The sequence below is a fragment of the Chamaea fasciata genome, unplaced genomic scaffold, assembly GCF_029207755.1.
Source record: "Chamaea fasciata isolate MVZ Bird 193981 ecotype frontalis unplaced genomic scaffold, bChaFas1.0.hap1 SCAF_13, whole genome shotgun sequence".
NCBI classification, from domain to species: domain Eukaryota; kingdom Metazoa; phylum Chordata; class Aves; order Passeriformes; family Sylviidae; genus Chamaea; species Chamaea fasciata.
In genome coordinates, this window is record NW_027094098.1 from 10,841,130 (window position 1) to 10,859,835 (window position 18,706).

At 40.7% G+C, this 18,706-nt stretch overlaps 1 protein-coding gene across 1 annotated transcript in view; it reads right to left on the reverse strand.

Annotated features, from left to right (window-relative positions):
- UROC1 (urocanate hydratase 1) overlaps positions 1–18,578 on the reverse strand; it is a 36,805-nt gene extending 18,227 nt beyond the window's left edge. The window contains exons 1-9 of the mRNA XM_066195587.1: positions 18,319–18,578; positions 11,563–11,693; positions 8,889–8,982; positions 8,382–8,441; positions 5,364–5,492; positions 4,627–4,688; positions 3,650–3,716; positions 2,930–3,073; positions 5–93 (exon numbers count right to left, since the gene is read on the reverse strand). Coding sequence (XP_066051684.1) covers positions 5–93; positions 2,930–3,073; positions 3,650–3,716; positions 4,627–4,688; positions 5,364–5,492; positions 8,382–8,441; positions 8,889–8,982; positions 11,563–11,693; positions 18,319–18,444 — 902 coding nt within the window. The 5' untranslated portion in view covers positions 18,445–18,578. The remainder of the gene's footprint in view (positions 1–4; positions 94–2,929; positions 3,074–3,649; positions 3,717–4,626; positions 4,689–5,363; positions 5,493–8,381; positions 8,442–8,888; positions 8,983–11,562; positions 11,694–18,318) is intronic.
- Between the last annotated feature and the right edge of the window lie 128 nt (positions 18,579–18,706).

Consider the following 18,706-nt stretch of genomic DNA (forward strand, 5'->3'; position numbering starts at 1 on the left):
ATACCTGAGGCGAGCAATGCAATGGTCCAGGTTGTTAGAGATTTCCATCAGCCATCCCTGCTTGTGACGTTTCAAAAGTGCTGCTTCATCAACCTAAGAGAAATAGCAGAGATCTTAAAATTCCTGTTTCCCCCATGCAGCCATTTTTACCTTTAGTTTTTCAACTACCCTGCAGAGAAAAGTAACAAAAAGTAAAGGTAATAACCCTACTATTACCTTGAGTTATACATTTATATATAAAATATGTAGATTATATATATAACTATTGTTCAAATGCTTATTTTTTCACCTCTGATTTTTTAAGCTTTCCATTCTCTTTTACTCGAGGCTCAAAATAAGAAATAGACTTTTTTGATACATCACTTCCCAAAATATTTATTTTATGAATCAAAATTTATCATTGAAATTGCATAAGAGGAAGTATATTTCTGCAAATTTTAAATGTTCCTATTGTTTCTTATCATTATTATGTTAAAAGGAAAAATGTTCCAAATTTATTTTTCAAATCTGGCTATTTTTTGTGAAAAAAAAAAAAATTAATAATTAAGAAAGTATTTTCATTGATCAGCCCAGAGAGACATTTCTGCCAGGCTGCCCAAGATAAAGCTATGCTTTGCTGAATAAAATTAACCTTCACTTTTGTTCTTGGACTACTGGCTGAAAACCTCAACCAAATATGGAAGGAAAAGAGGAAAGCATTTTCCTGTCCCAGTTGCCACTGAAAAATAGCACAGAGCAAAACAAAACTATGACTTTAATTCCCTCTTGCTTGAACTTTGAAGTTCCAAACAAGCTTAATCCCAAATCTGTACTCTCTTCTGGGCTCAGCTTCTGTGTGTGCCAGTGTGGACGTGCCCAAGAGACAGCTGGATAAAAATATAAATGGATGGAAAAATTATGGAGGCTTTGGCACAGATTCCACAGTAATGTACAAGCTTGCACATCATTAATACACTTCTAATGAGCTATCAGTGGCATAAGGCAAGTGGCAAAATTAATTTAAACCAATATTCTGTGGTAGCAACAGATTTAAACCCCCCACAATGATGTGTGTGCATGAGAACTCATAATGTGAGTATCTCCTAGTATTTCATTAAAGCATTTTTTACTTCTCTATAATCTTTCCCCATCATTTTAGTTCTTTCTCATTAAGAAAGTATTTACATGTAAATTAAATAAGTTCTGTATTCAGGAGTTGCTTGAACACCAGGAAACCTTTTCTTTCTTAATTATTCTTAGCATGGGACACCATCCATCATTTTCCACATCAGTAATGAAGACTACCCTTCCCAAACCCCAGATTATGATAATAACAGTGTCACTGGCCATGGAATTACTCAATAAAGTTAGGTGCCATGGGGGACAGCTGCTTCTGAGATATTTAAATCAGCACAGGAGGAAAAATATTAAGTGGTCTGTATGAATTACAGGAATTGGGTTCATTTAAATCCCCACATAATACAGATCAGATCTATTTAAATGTTACCACATCCTATATATTTTACTTTAGCTCCCTCTGACATTCCTAGTCTTTCACAGGCTTGCTGGCTCAAGAAAACTAGCTCCCTTTGAACCACACTTTCAAAAATATGCTCAGTTTTTGGATCAACATCTCAGTAGTTTAAAAAACTGCATAAAGATGATGAGCTAATGTTGTCTCCGTGTAATCCCAGAAAGCCCAGTGCAGCTCAGAGGAGATTTCTGGTCCTCGACACAATTATTTCATAAAATTACAATCAGCTTCCAGTCAAACAGGAGAGGTAAAATACTTGCACCACTAATCCCTTCTGTTGGAGCCCTGGCTGACAAAATGATCTCTTGCACAATTCAATGTCATTTGCATAAATAGTTCCTTAAATAAATAATATGTACATATATATAGCTATCCACATGTGCTCCTGAGACTCATTTCCGACGAGGATCATCTCACAGGAGATAAAAACCAGGCGATATGCAGTCTCCTGAACAAAATCATCTGCAGCCATAGAGATGAAAAGGACAAAGGATGGCTGTGAATGGCATTCACTGAAATCCTTCCTTTGTATTCCAGCATTTGAAAGAGCATGATGACAGAAGTCTGAATAAAGATAATTTATTCATTACTAATTTATTCAATAGTAAATTGAATACATTTATTTCATCTGCAGGGAGCACCTGATGAGATCTCAAATGCAAATGCAAAACCCACATGCTAACAAAACCACCTTTGCACCATTGTTGTGAAGCTGATGAAACCCAAGCCTTCCATGAAAGACCTGAGGTAGCCAGAGCAGCCAGGTTTATTGCACATGACATGGGCAGTCTGACCCACTATGTTTTGAAGTTTAATTGTAACTAAAATCGGTCAGATTGTGATATTCTTTCCACTGCAGTGTGACATACCCACAGCAGAGGTTTCTAAGTGACTTTAGCTGAGAAGGCCAAGCTCCCACTCCAGTGAAGCAACTTCATTAATACCAACCTTGATGAGTAAACCATGCCAACGTTTTTCCTATTGCATCTGATAAGGGTGCTGGAGGCTTTAAATGTTAATCAAAGTTAAATAACATAACTAACACCTTCTTAACATAGACTACTTTTGGCATAAGAGAATGCAGTTCTCTTGGGAATTGCCTGTGGAAGTTGCACTCTCACCCATGAAACAAGAGTAGTTCATACACCGGGAATGGCTCATCTGACAGCATCATTCTGCATCATTTCTGAAGCAATTATAAGTCCATATCTTTGCAGTCTGATCAAATGAGTGAATGAACAGAGAGTGGAATAGCAGTGAAAAATGCTCAGCAATGGGAAAAAAGAGGCATTACTTAGAAAACAGTATCTTTTCTGAGTCTGGTTTGTCAGAGTTACTTCAGGAACCTGTCAGATCAGAAGGATGAGGGTTCTGACTCAGCACAAGAAGATGGAATGACAGCAGCACTGCTCTCACCTCTGCAATGATCCCCACACACCCAGCAATGACTGCAGCCTTGGCCTGAGCCCCGCTCATCCCTCCGAGGCCAGAAGTGACAAACACCTTCCCGGACAGGTCCTCTGCCTTCAGGTACCGACGGCCTGCATTGAGCACTGTGAGCTGCACACAACAAACACAGCCATCTCCAGGAGCCATTCTCACCAGAGTCCTCACATTTAAACATCTTCTGTCCCTTTAGCAAACAGACTTTGAAACTCTGGGGTCATCAGCACCGTGAAACATTTTAATCCTTTAAGAAGGAAATACGTTACAAAATGATGTTGTGAAAGCATCTGTCCTCATTATGCTTATTTCTCTCATCATGAGATAGAATAATCAGTGGTTCCCCACATGCTGCTCTGGCAGTATAAAGACTCATGGGTGGCTGCAAAGGACAGCTACGGAAAACAGCCAAGAAAACATTTTTATATAGCACATTTGGCCAATTGATATTTCACATTTTGTAGCTAAATATGGGCTCCGATTGAGACCTTGATTGCAAATCTCTTCAAATCTGTGTTCTGGATAAGACACATCAAAATGAAAAGACATAATTTTTTATGGAGGGGGCAATGAGAATTTCTTTAGCAGCCAGACGTTCCTCTCACAGCAATCCAATCCACTCCCATAGCCAGCTGCTCTGGGAGAAAGCCTACTCCATCAGGTACTGACAGAGAGCTTTCCCCAGGTCCTTACCACCGTCCCATGGACTATTCCCTGAGGCCCAATGTAGCAGTAGCTCCCTGCAGTCATCTGGCCATACCTGGGAACAGCAAGGAGCACAGTGAGACCACACACTGCCCAGGCTGGAGTGGCGCTTGCATTTGCCCACTTGTGCTCCCATTACAACAAAAAACCCTCTGTGCTTCAATTCGTTGTTAAAGGTCTCCTATTATCAAATTCTCAACTTATAGTTTTATCATAAGCAATGCACCAACATCTTTTTGGAGGAGTGTTTAGCTCATTAAATTGAGTTCAAAAATGCATGGATCAAAACCTGAGTGTAAACTTGTCTTGGTGTTTAGCACAGTGACTGGGACAAAAGGACACTCTTTTTCACCTCACTGGAATCTCTGTGTCATTGGGTTTCAGGGGCACTCATGCCTCTCAGACACATGGCCACTTTGGAAGCTTTTAGCCCAGAATGGTTCACCACATTCATAGTAAATACTCAGAGAGGTGGGACAAATCTTTGGCTGTTTTAATTTATTCCCTCCTCAGTACACAGAAGAATTATAATCTTGTGCTCATCAACAGTAGAAGAATATGTAAAAAATGATCACTTTCTACTTCAAAGTTTCTCTTAGCATGAAAGAATGTTTTATAACTTGTGTTTTCCATAGACTGCGAAACAACCACTGAAAATTAGAACTAGCAAATGCTTCAAGTGGGTTATGATTAAGGCTTTAGACTATTGTTCAGCCAAGCCTCACACATAAACCTAATATTAATTCCTAACAGACGTCAATTACATCCTTATATATGTGGCTGAACATAACTCAAACTCTGAAGTAATTCCATTTAAGTATGCATTAATGCTTTGCAGCATCAGTACTTCATGCAGCACAGTTGAAATTCATCTGCATTAGAAATTTTAACCAGTCACTGCATGATATCTGAATTATATTTTAGTCAAGTATTTGATATATTTTAATAGTGAGCTATCTTCTTACATTGTTACGCCCAAAGCAAACATCTTCTCATATTCATCTCTGGAGGAATAGTTGGGAATAACCTAAGAAAACAACCAAAGTAAAATCTACATAAGCAAATTAGGGATTTAAGCAGGTCTTTTAAACTGCTTAAAGTTCTTTAACTATTTCTATAAGTATTACATACACAGAAAAACAGTAGAAACAGGAGGAGTAATCCAGGTGTTTTATTTCAGGTATTCTAGTATTAGAAAAAAGATGACCAATGTTCCTGGCACTGCAACTGCCACACAAGTTTTAAGGAGAGCAGTTCCCCAGCCACAAAACTAACCTGTAGGAGAATGGATATTGAATGGCTCAAAAGACTGGCAATGAACCAGTCTTTCCACTTGTCCACCTTGCCTTCCAAGCAAAACAGTCCAGATATCTGAGTCTCTGATTAATACTCATGTTTGCTTACTGCGGGCTTTTAAATCTTCCAGACTGAGCCTAGCTGAACTGTTTGGGGCAAGGAAGTGCCACAGACTCAGTAAGAACAGAGGTTTTAAGGAGAATAAGGACAAGGTTGTTTCCTCCATCACTGCAGATCAGGATACGTGAGGTGACAGCAGCTGTGCTGGACAAAATGTTGCAGAATTTGGACCCCAGATTCTCCTGTGGTTGTAGTAAATTCAGATAGTATAAATCATATTTTAACTCAGTCAATACTTAAATATGAAAGGAGTCGGGGGAAAAAAGAACAAGATGCTAATACCTACCATGCCATTGGTAATGATTAAACGAGGAGCACGGTGGTGGCTGGGGAAGAGCCCCAGGGGATGTCCACTGTACATCACCAGTGTTTGCTCTTCTGTCATCTCTGACAAATAGTGCATTACCAACCAGAACTGAAATGAAAAGCAAGGAAAAGAGGGACTTTGTCTGCATCTTACATTTACTGGTTTTTGTGAAGCTGCTAATCTTGGAGAGTGAAGGCAGCTATAGAGATAACGAGGTGCATTCACATATGGAATAACAGACCTCTCTACACATTCTTGCTTTCAATAAAGTTCTTTAAGAGATATCACTCACCAGGAAACACAAATCATCAACTAACAGAAGTCTGAATAAATTCCAGAATAATTTCTCCAGTACAAACCCCAGATATCCTTCACTTTTAAAGACATTCTAATTTTATCTTGAGATTAACCACTTGTATTTGGCACTTTTCTGGCAATCCTTCCAAAGTCAAACTGCAAAATTTTCCCTATAGAAGTGATTAAATACTCATGCTTATTGTTGATCCTAATCTGAATTCCAGCATCTTCTAGTGCAATAAAGGGTTTTTACAATGTGCACTTTAAAATGAAACAGCTTTTCTTCTCAAGGGAAAAAAAAGTCAGCTTTCATGGTGGACACGGAAGAAAATCCTTGATGCACCCCAGAGCACACAAATATATTTCAGCTTTGTCTGCTGTTATTCTTGATTGATGCCAAAATTTACACTTTGACCATCTAATCTGGCTTTAAATTTAACTTCAATCCATCACTATCTATGACAAAGCCCATTAAACTCCACAGGAATTCTAGTGTGTGTCATCTAGGCCTGTGAGAAACTTCCCCATGCAATATTGGAATTCAACAATTACTTGAGACTAGTGTTTCTGTGGGGACACAAACAAAATTTTGAGGGGAAAAAAACTCCCCAAAACTGCTGGTCAAAGGTGCAGCAGTATCAGTGTCAAACACAGGCACTTAAGCTCTGAGGCTGTGGTTTTGATCTGAATTAAAAATAGTACAGATTTGAAGCCAGACCCTTCTAATGCAGCCAATTGCCCAAGCTGCAAGTGCAGTTGAACAGGAATGAGTTAGTCAGGTTACTGTCTTGCTTTTCATGATTTGGTTTATGAAAAATGTTGAATAATTGAACTCATGTCATAGGACAGAGCAGGTAGCTAGCTGAACTCTCAAGTCCCTAGCAGTTTGGAAAAATGCCCTAATATTTTTCCTAAACAGCTTCCTGAAACTAGAAACTGTAAAATAAATAGGTCTTGTGGCATTGAAAGGCATAACTAGCAAGGAGGAAGGAAAAGCCTTTCCTAGCTTAAAAAGCAGGTCTGTTGTCAGAAGACCTGTAAAGTTAGCTCTGGACACAGTTCTTTCATTTGAAATTATCCAGAAGAAAGCACAGGTCTGCATGGATGATATAAACCAAACTGAACCTTTTTACTGTGAGTTTTGCAATGCTAGATTTTTTTTTAATGCTGTTTTCAAACTACAAACAGAATAAAATGTTCTGTGGTTACTGAATCATTCATATGATTGCTACTCTAAGTAAATAAACACAAAAAGGTTTTGTTTGCTTTGCTGTGAAACAACTGCAGGTCATAGGACTGGCCTGGAAGAGAACAAGAGAAAAGTGCATTTCTGACTTTGGCAGCACTTCTCCCTCACCTTGCAGCTGAGCATCTGCCTAAGAATTGACAGACCAATAAAGGCCACTGTATAAACTGCTGGCACTGCTCACCTCAGAAATGCTGAAACACTCATAGCTAACAGGCAATAGTTAACTGGCATTTATTAATTAATGCACAGAATAAAGAAATGGTGAGCATTGCCACAGTACCTCTCTTTGGAAAAAAAAAAAAGGCAGAACAGTTTTGCCTTGAAATTTGCCTATGGCTTCCATTTAACTTCTAGATTAAATTTACCAGATTACGAAACTGAAACATGAATTTTCTTTTAATCACAAATGAGAAATCCCAAACGGGGAAGAAATCCCAGGTCACTCAATCCCATGCTACAGTGAGGAATCCATTCCTCTCCCCTAACTAGGAACTTCATTCACACATTATTTTTGCTTGGGTTCTTTAACAAGCAAGAGGCCAGGTTCAGATAAAGCCACAACAAGGTGCACATGTGATTCTTTATGACAGAAGATGGCTCCTTAGGCCAGCTTTTGCCAGTTCCAGCTACAATCAGAAATCAAGACCTTCCCAGCCTTCAGGAATGATGCTGCTCTCCAGGGGGATGTAGATTCCTACCTGTGCTGATTCTGTCCTGCACTGCAGATAGAATTCTAAATATGTTGCTGATTCCAAAGATCTCCTGAAAATGTTTCCCACATGCATTTTACAGCGCGCAGAATAAAGTGAGTACATTTATTGACCTTTTTTAATATAAGAGAACAGAGATGATACAAACACAGTTTAAAACATTCTCTGATTTTAGAGAGGCTTTTAACCACCTGCCAATATTCTTAGAAGATAAAGGCTAATGTCCATAGTAAAGTGCAGTATGAACTGGCCAGCTAGCACAAATATTAACAGCTAATCTGATTTACTTGGAAAAAGACTCCGAATTGCACATTCTTCAATCAAAGCCTTTCTTTATTCCACTACTTGTGAAAAATGTTGCAAAAGTACCATAAACAAATAGAGGATGCACTTTTTTGTTTCCTAGATTTAAACTCTGAAATTATCTGTGCTAAATACACAGGCACATACATATGCATCAGAAAAAAACAAAGAACTGGCCTTTTATCATCCTGCACAGCTTGGTGTATTTATGGTATCATGTTTAGTATTTCTGTTGGGCTGCCTGCGCTCTCCTTACTAAATAAAGCTCTCTCCATCTATGCAGTTCATAACTGAGCATTCCCCTATCCAAACAGGATGTTTTGCAGTATTTTAAGGCAATGACTGCCAAAAATTATCCCAAACTGCCTAAGCAGAATGTGCACGGGAGAGGGTGAAACTGGCTCTGTGAAACAAATTGCAAACCCAGCAATGTCCTACCTGTGCCCAGTTGCTGAAGACCTGCCCATTTCCTCCATAAGTGACGAGCTCCTGAGGAAACTAAAAAAGGTAATTCAACATTAAGGCAATCACTTTTCTCAAACCTTTTACTGTATCTCTGAGCTATTTTTGCCATCCAGGTAATAAATCTTTTCTAGAGTTTACTGCATCAAAACTCTCTATATTCTTGAAGTCAGAAAGTAACATTGTAAAAGTGATAAGTTGAGAATAAAACCAAATTTTTTTTCAAAATTATGTGTTTGTTATTGTACCACTGTCACTGGGATGAGTTTCCAAAGACAAAGGAAGCATCAGCACTAATTTTTCAACATAAGTTGTAGAAGCAATGTACCAAGAGCTGACCTCTATGTCTCAGGTAGTGACCAAGCTCCTGTATATAGTGCCAGTATGTCTAAATTTTTCAGTATTTATGTGAGAACACATACAGGAAGTATCTTGCCAATTTGCTGCTGCTTATGAGTCCAGATTCCTTTTACTGTACCTTACCTGAGCCACAGATGGATCCAGATTATTCATGATCATCAGCATGATGGCAGCAGCTGTCTTGGTCTTGCAAGGGTATTCTCCTATGGGGTACGCTCTGAAAGAGCAGGCACAAAAATTTAGAAAGAGCGCTCCAGCTCAAACGAGCGACCAGAACAACACACCCCACTGGAATATCTCTGCATGCCAGGGACACTCAAACTTGTCTGAATTGCAGGTTTTTATCCAAGGGGGGAAGAGTAAAGAAAAAAAACACAGCTCTGAAGTTATATATGTACCTTAACAGGAAAATCATGTTTTAATTATTATCGGAACTAAGCAAAACCAAGAAAATGCATTCAGCTTATCAATTGCTGAATTTTTTAATCACAATTGATAAATATAGTGGCCAAGAATGCTCATTGCTTTTCAACTGCATTTTTTTTTCAGGGGGTGGTGAAAGTGGCCTCTGCAACAGTTTCCAGGCCAAGCAGCCAAGTCCTGCAATGCCAAGGAAAGCAGCATCCCTGGCAGTTGCCCTCAGGCTCATCCACCCCTGTTATTTAAGATCATATCTAAAAAACCCCACTCTGCTTGAGTTTCAGAGTCCACGAAACTCTCAAAACCTGAACCAGTTTGGAGAAATACGGGGTTTTTTACAAGGATCCACTTCATCCAAGCTGAGAGATGAGGTATGAAACACTTGCAAAGTTATCCCAGCTCAGGTTGCCTGGCACTCATGTCCTTAATGCCACCTGCTGTGATCACCTCATTGTTGTCTTCTCCTCCACCATCTGTTTGTGTATCAAATTGTTCTAAAACTTCTACTCTGGCATTAACAATGTAGCTGTTTAGGGCAGGGAGAGCTCCTTTGCTGTGTCTGCTCAGGTTTTAGTACAGTTGTGCTGAGGCCTCTAAGGTGTGACACCTAGGAAGTAGAACCACTGATCATCACTATTCCTTCCTTTTCTGTAAGCACCACCACCACCATTATCAATGCTGAATATTCCTAATGAGGGATGAGATCTCTTGGCATGGTTTCTAAATGATCTTCCCTTTATTGGATCACAGATCTTCACTGGCTGGACACTTGCTTTGTGCAGCTAAAGCGACACTGAAAAGGTCAGGCTGAAGAGTGCCAACAACAAAAAACAAAAATTGGACATCCACTGTCCAGCTCATGAGCCAAGATCTGGAAGGCATATTCCACAGATTCACCAAATGGGCTCCTCCCATGATCCCATGCACTTTATCCTGGCTTTTTACATCAGGGTACTAAAACAAATGCCTTGTAGTCATTGCCAAGTCAGGAGGGAAAGCCTTTGAGTTTTTCCACAATACTTTTTTTATTAGGGATTTCTGCTGTTCTAAACTTGATAAAAGAGCATTTCTGTGGAATCATACCAATTCATCAAGAGGAGATACTTATACATAATATTGCTCAGAGCATAAGAAACCCAGTGTCGAGGTATCAGCTGAGTGCTCTGGCATAGGAACATTACTTAAATGGAGCTATGGTCCCTGGGACATAAAAACCAAAAATCAAATACTTTAAGACTACAGAGATCAAAAGGTATTTTCTCATTATGAGACTGCAATAATCTATTAGCAAATGATCAGTGAAATGGTCACAAAACAAAAAAATACTTGAACCTATCAAAAATCACTGATGCCAGTGATGGGAACAAGCTGCTGGACTGTCTCATCCAAGCCTACTTGGAAGGTGTCATCATCTGTAGTTTAGTACAGGGTCCTCTGAAGTGCAGCACTGCAAAATCTTTCAGATAGTCCTCCACTTGTCCAGTCCTTAGCTGAATTTGGCAAGATCTGGTCCCAGACTAATATGAACAGCATAGAAACATGGCTGTCTGTGGAAATCAGAGTGCTTCCTATTGCCTTATTCAGACTTCTCTATGGACATTAACCAGGCCCCTGCTGATGCAAAAAGGAATCAATCAGCCTAAAAAAAGCAGCTAGCCCCTGGCAGCCCTCACTAAATCTGTTCTGCTTCACAAACATTAGCCCCAGCAGCCCTAGAATGAAGTGATGGTCCAAGACCAACAGGCACAGCTTATTACACACCAGGGTCACATAAAGGTCCCAATGGAAAAAATGTACTGCCTTACTTTTAAAGCCCAGAAGGTTTCCTCTGCTCTGAGAGCACAGATTAACCAACCAGCCTCTCACCTGGTCTTACTTCTTGGTTCAGCTGGGACTTGACTTGCAGCAGCTCGAAACTATTGCAAGTTTTCTGCCAAGATTGTCATTGTAGGTTTCTGAGTAATGACTGGCCCATGGAAACTAAGGCCTGCCATGGGGCAGAGCATTTAGGATCCCTGTGTATGGCAAAGCTGGTGTTGCCACACACAGCCTGGTTCAGTCCTTTCCCTGTGTTGACTGAGCTTTCCACCAGTGAGACTGCCCAGGCCCACCACAGCCTATCCAGAAGGGAACATACTGCTTCCCTCCCAGTCCCATGGGGCGTCCCAAAACGTGCAGAAGCTCTCTCTAGAAATAAAATCACTGCAATACACAGAACATCCAAATTAGCAGATAATGAGCTTCATTAATATATTATGACAACTTCTACAAGAAGTAAATTTGGAAACAACAATGCCACTCTTTAAAGATCAGTCCCACAGATGAAAGCTGGCAGGCAAATGGCAGCTGAATACAACATGAACCATCTAGTTCTCACCTCATCTCAATATCTGGACAGAATCTGTACATATAGATGTGGCCATACAGCCTGAGTTCTTCAGCAAATTCCAGCACCAACTTCTTTTGGATTTCAGGTGGGAAATAACGCAAGGCATTGCGCAGAGCCAGCTGCCGAGAAACACACACACACAAAAATAAACAAGAGAGAAAAAACGAGGTACAAGAGAAATGGAGGTAAAGTGGATGACCCTGAACTTTAACCAGACTCAGCTGGAAGCCTGCCTAAGCTGTTACAAGGACAATGCAATTCAAAAGGCCAAGTTCACATCAGGGGAGTTCTATTCCTGCTTCCCTATTGAAGTGTTTCCACCTACATCTTTCCTTGTAGGTTCAATTGGTGTAAATACATAACCATCTCCTTCCCACCTGCCTCCCCAAATCTGCATGGAGAGACCTTGAAGATTTGGGAAGTAGTGCTCAGTCTTACCAGTATCAGACACGGACAAATCCTCTCTTGCAGTACTGGGGGCACTAACTACCAAGGAACATTGTTCAGAAATTCTTAAAACTAAGTCCCTAAACTCCAAGACACTGAAGATCCTGCTGTACTTTCCATTCAAAAAGGGACTTTAGCCCAGGGTTACGTGACATACTCCCAGATGAAGATGTTCCTGGACTACGTTTTATTGCAGATTCACTCCATTTAGCATCCTAATGTATTGCAGAGGGTACTGGGTTACATTATTTTATTGATGTTACATGTATCACTTCCAAATTAGCCAAAGTGATTATTAGGCACTCAGCTAAATTCTGAAGATGATACTATGTGGCTTACACTCCCTATTGCCTTCAAAGACTTTTGCCATGGTTTGCAAAGTACAATATGTCCTTTTGGATGAAAGAATCCATAAATAAAGCACACTATCTTTAGCAACAGCCTGTTAAGGCTTGTCTCTGTATTCTGTGCTTCATTTGATTAAAACCATAATGAGAAAAAAGGTTTTGTCATCTTTAAATAGCCGGTTTCATGCAAAGATCTTATAAGTTCCCTGGCAAATGGCAACACCATCCAAAGGACTTTTAGATTAAAAGATTCATAAATCATATGGAATTTCTTATCTTCCTTTGGCTGATTTTTAATGGCTGTGGAAAGGATAGAAAGGGATCAAGTTTACTTCCAAATCTGATAACAGCTCCGTTTTTGAGAGGGCTGAATAGAGAGTTTGTGACACCTGCCATTGGCACTTCAGTTGTGGAGGTGAGTGCCTCCTGGAGGGGGTGAGGGGTGGGCTGTAGTGCAGATATCAAGAGCAAAGGCATCTAGAAACATCCAGTGTAATCATCATCCCCAACCACTCTGGTAAGCAGTGCTGAAAAGCTCCACAAAACCCTCAGATCAGCAACAAAACTCCTCATTCAGCCTGTCCATGGTCTGGCTCTGATGGTCTGACCTCTCCAGGCGCTTCATCTGAGCACTCTGGTCTCACATCCCTTAGAGTACACTAAAGAAACAATAAATCTAAAATGCCTCATACTGAGAGAGGTTTTTGTTGTCACACTTTCTCCTGAGCAGGCATACAGCTTCAAGATCAGTGAAGCTGTGATGATTTACACCACCTGAGGATCAGACCAGCACAATCCTACAAATCAGAATTGCCATTCCACACGGAGAATGGCAAGGGGGAAAACTTATTTACCAGATGAGAAAATGCAAATTCTGTCTTCTAGTACCGCTTCATTCTTCTCCAGTTAGATAAGCAGTCATTTTTCAAGGCATGTTATTAATAAACACAAAAACCCCACCTATATCCACACAATGACAAAATACACTTTATTTCCAAAGTCAGTCTCAGAGGTGAGCAGCCAGCACAGGGGGTTCTAGGTATGAGAAATTTCTAAAGCAAAAATAAAATCACCTGTACCCCTAAAACCTACAAAATCAAGAGGCAAACATTGGTATTTTGGCTGCCTGTGAGAACTACAGAGAACTATAAGGCATCCATTGTGGCAAGGGTCACCCAGAGTCTTTGATCAATATATTATTTGTAATAAAATGAAACTGTTGGGTAAATATTTTTCTTCACCATTTAATTCAAGCAAGAAAATCCTCTTTTGATCATCAAATAAATTCACTTAGACTGAGCCTCTATCCTATCAATGTTACACATTATCAGAAGCCTGAATTTTGATGTTGCAAACATTAATGAAACATGAACTTGAATGTTACATGAAACGTGGGAAAGGCACCTAGCACAGACAATAGAGATCTTATAAGAGAGGACTAAGACCATGGCTTGTGAAGCTGAATGGAATAAAGGTGATATTCGACTGCTGTCTCACTGCAGGATGAATGTCAAAGCAGGAAGAAGCATCAGGGAAATGCTAGAAAAGGAGTATATAGATGTGAGTTACCTGTAAAAAATGTAGTTATGAAATCAGAAGAATTTAAATGTAAGAGATGGTGAAACAATCTCTCAATAACAAAGCCAGGGTGCTAAAAATTGCTTAGATGAAGCCTGATTGCTTTATGAAAGGGCAATGGCCATGTGCATTGGGAAAAAATTTACATATTCATTATTTAGTCATTACCCGAATAACCTGAGAAAGACACCCAAGGAGCAAATTCAAATAGGCTGATCATTATGCTTTTGTGGGAAGACTATATATTTCATTAAAGCACCATAAAAAATTATCCCAGCCTTTTAGAAGGATTGATTTACCTCTGACACATTGTATTCTGACTAATTTTTTTGTATTTGATATTTAGGTGTTCTTTCTTTTCATAACTTTCATTGACAGAAGCTCAAGTTGCACATGCTCAGCATCTCTGAAAAAGCAGGTCCAGAGTTCACTGGTGTCTTAAAAATATTGTTTGTAGTTATAATCCTGAGTTTCACAGGCTGTTTTAAAAAATGATCTGCTCTGAATTTGCTGAATTACTGATTTAATTCAACTCTGCACAATGTAAGCAAATGAAAAGTCTTCCTCTTAAATCTGCCAGCTGAATGTAACGTTTGGTTCTGTGTTTAAGCTCTAATCACTATTAGGGTGCCTGTTTTTTTCTACTGCCTAGAATTTTTATATTATAACAGGATTCTACTGCTATGTAATCACGATTTAGACCTCTCAATGCTAAAATATAATCAAGAGAGCCGATGAAATCCAATCAATCAGCTGTAAATTTCTTTGCTGGGGGACTCTCTTGAGAAATCAAGCAAACCAGCCTGTTTGTTAATTGGTGTTTGTTGAAGAGCCAGAAGGAAGCCTCTTCAGAAGGAATGTCATTCATTTCCATTTTCTGAAATGGATCATCAGGACTTCCAATTTAAGACCCTTGAGACGCTCAAGCATTAAGGGTTGCAGTCTCCCTGTTTACTGAGGGAAAGGGAAGCACAAGGAAAGGAAGTGTCTGGTTTGACTCTACAATTTCATTCTTAGTTCTGCCCTTTTTCCAGTGGAGATGGTGCTGCCCTCCCACTTGTCATCTTCTGCCTGATGACATCCAGACCCAGGATCTTTGGTGGTACTATTCTCTAGCAGCAAACAAGATTGTTTCATTTCTTACTCTGCCTGATAGGTCCCAGTTTCAGATGGGAAGTAAACATGGAGATTTCTTACTGGCCACTGCCATAAATGAACCCATTTATGAGCTGTGAAAGTTTAACCAAGTTCTTTTCATCCAGATGTCCCAAAACAGGAGCTAATATGTCAACCTTCCCAAACCACGAATAAAATTGTTAAAGTAACCTCATTTCTGGATGTGCAAAGAAATCGTAAAGGTCAGACATTCCATTTCTTCACCAGAAGGCTGCAGAACAGCTTCGGGTGCTGAGTGAGTTTTCAGGCTCTGGTTTTCAGCTCTTCATCCAAAGATGTCCCCAAGCAGGAGGTCCCAGCTGCTCCCTAAGGAATAGGGAGCCAAGCAGAGCCAGCACAACTTCACCCAGCAGGCTTCAGCCTTGTGCTACCTGAGGGAGGAGAGTAGGCAGCCCAGGGATGGCGGCCAGGCTCCACCAGGAGTCCTGGTCATCAGGCAAGACCAGGCTGACCTGCAGGTCCAGGACCAAGCTGGAAGTGCAAGTCAGGACCTGGTCTGGTGATGGTTACCATGGAGAGATGGAGCACAGAAATCCTCAGGGAGGTTCAGAGTGCGTTATCAGCCCACAGGTGGGAGAGAAGACCCAGGAGCTCCATGGATGAGTACAGGGACACCCTGAACACAACTAAAGACATTGCCAGCATAGCTGAGATTGAAACCCCAGGCCTCAGCCTAAAGGGAGCCCCTAAGGCTACGGCAGAGGTTGTGGGAGGACATCTCAGGAGAGGCTCATCGGGGTCATCAAGGCCCATTACTGACCTCAGTGCCCCCCTGTCCCAGAACCACAAGAAACTGCAGTCAGGGGAGAGAGGACCCTTCTGGGTAGCAGGGGGACTCTAACATGATTTGGCTCTAAGATCCATAAGGGAATTGCTGTCTGGATAAAGCCACACCATTTTTTCTGATCCTGAGCAGCACAGAGAAGTGGCCATTCTTTCCAAGTGGCTCCAGCTTCATTGGAATGTCAGTGAGTACAGAGCATGCAACATCCTTGTTCTGCAAAGCACACGCCACGCCTAGATTTTAAGGGTAGTTTCTTTGAGGCATATTTACATTAAGATACAGATGCTGAGAAACAGAAAGCTAGGGTTTCCTGAGCTGTGGAGGGAGGGAAAGAGAGAGGATGTGGCTGTTTCAGGCCTCAGGCAAAGAATGCTGAAGGAAGGGAATTCAGGAAACATATAATCAGAATCAGTTCTGAGATATGGGTCAATTTATCCAAGAAGATTAAAGTTGGTATGATAGGAAGAATTAGATACTTCTTCAGCAAGTCCCAAAACATACAGTTCTTTATAAATCTCCCTTACAGGATTTCTATTATAACCACAAAAGGAGGCTCAAGAAAATAAAACATTGGCAGTGGGAAGGTTTATTATTGTAACAAGAACTAAAACTGGAATGAAAGCATATGAAAAGGGGGACAAATCCAGAGGAAATCAGCAGAGCATCATTAACTTCACTTCTGTCAAAGCTTCCTCTGAATATTTCAATTAGAAAGTGAACATGAAGCCGCACATAAAGACAAGTCTCATAATATGCTCAGCATTACACACTGTCAACAACATCTGGAAGCCTGTCTCAAGACTTTAAAAAACCTTATAGACAGACAATCGTTCATCTACATGTTTTTCAAAGCATGGAGCACCTCTTTTAAAAAGAGATTTGACTTTTCAGATATGAAACAAATACCAGCTGAGCCTCCAATTCTTTTAAGAGTTTAAGGTGAAGGATTAACCATAAAGTAAATCATAAAGAGAGCCTTAAAATCTCTGACAGTCTAATGAAATACCCAACTAGCATGACCTCTTATCACATGCAGTAGGTAAAATGAAGAGATGAGAGATGGATGTTACACAGTCAGCTGGAGGCAGAAAACCAGTCTACTGCTCCAAACCTTAAAGGAGGCAGGGAACTATTCCAGTTTCTGTATAGGGAGTGAAGACCTTGTCATTGCCTTCCCCTCCACAGGTTAGAGAGCAGGGTTTGGCATCCTCTTGAGAGACATCATCTCCTCTCCTGAAACATGAACTCCTTCCTGCTATATCATACTTCTGGGGAAAAGTGATTTAGGAAAGGCAAAGAATAAAACTGAGATGATTGGCAATATTCTGACATGCAGTGAAACTCACTCCCCACCTCTTTATCTTCACAGCCATCACCACAGCCCTCCCGCACATTTAGTAACCACATTTCCATGGGTCTGAGCTGTCCCAGGCACAGACAGGATGCCTCAGCCATGAATGCTCCTGACATTGAAGTAAATCCTCTTTGGATATCTCACAGCTGTTCCTCTTTCTACCCTTTGACTAGACTCCCCTCTGATCGTGGAAGTGACTTTGAAAGAATTTGACTGCTGATGCCAGTGGGGAACTCCCACGGAGGCAAGGAAGTTTATGTGCAAGTTGTTCTTGGGGAGGGAAATTCTGTGTGTCTGACCAGAATGTCTCAGTGTAAGTGATGTTACATGTGATGAAGCACAGACTTCCAAACTGAGGAACCCACCTTATCCTCTTCCACACAAATTCCTAGGGATCTCCACCCATTGACCATTGTTTTCTGCTGCTAATTTTTTTTAGTCTTGAACAAGAAATAAGGCAACGATTACTTTGGTGTGTACGAAGATTATTTAAACAAAAAGAGACAGGAAAATAATTACGCAACTGAAGACAAATAATTAACTTAACTCCCTACAAACTCACCTAAAATGCATGCCCAGACTACTGGCTAAAATAAGTAATCTTTGGATTTTTTTATGCAAATATACAGATGTGTAGCTGCTACCATGATGCTGATTCATCACCTTTGATGTTTTTTGTATTGGAGGGGTTAGCTTTCACTCCCATATATATGCAGTGGTTTTGCAACAGCATTCTGAATTTCACCTCTGAGAAACAATGCTGGACTGACAACACTGAAGTCTAATGCTTCTTGTTTAGCCATTTAAAGTCATGGAAGGTGCTGTGCAGAAAGTCTCCCTCATATCAACCAAATTATTCTGGAGGAGGAAGAAAGGAAGCAAACAGAAGAGCGCCCAGTCCTTTGTCCCATTATGGAGTGAATTACACATAACACCAAGGAAATACATTTGACACAAAGTCAGCTGCCCATTCAGCAAAGCATTTGAGATAATCAAGTTTGCTGCCCCAAGCTGCCTTTATCTTAAAGGAAATGAGGCCCTGTGAAACCCCATATTACCTTTTTCTCCCGAGCAGTAAGATTGGGTGTTCTCACAGGTGCATGGGGTATCCCTTTTCTCCGACCTTTGTTTTCAGGCAGAGGGTTTAGAGGAAGGCCACGACAGATTTCCTTCAGGCTGGTCATAGCTGCTGAGGAAATAGGAGGAGGAAAGGCAAGGCAAACTGGAGAGGTACAAGGAACAAGAGGAACAGGAAAGAGTGCAGGAAAGCAAGATGCTGCAGGATTCAAATGCACCACAACTCTATGGTGATGTCCAAGAGGACAGACTGTCCTCTGGCTTTTGCAACCAGGGCTGTCAGGCAGAGAGGGCAGGTGGTACAGGTGACACACCTCCCCACTCTGTGCCATGCCATTGGCTCTTCCCTCCTCCCCCAAAATGAATGAT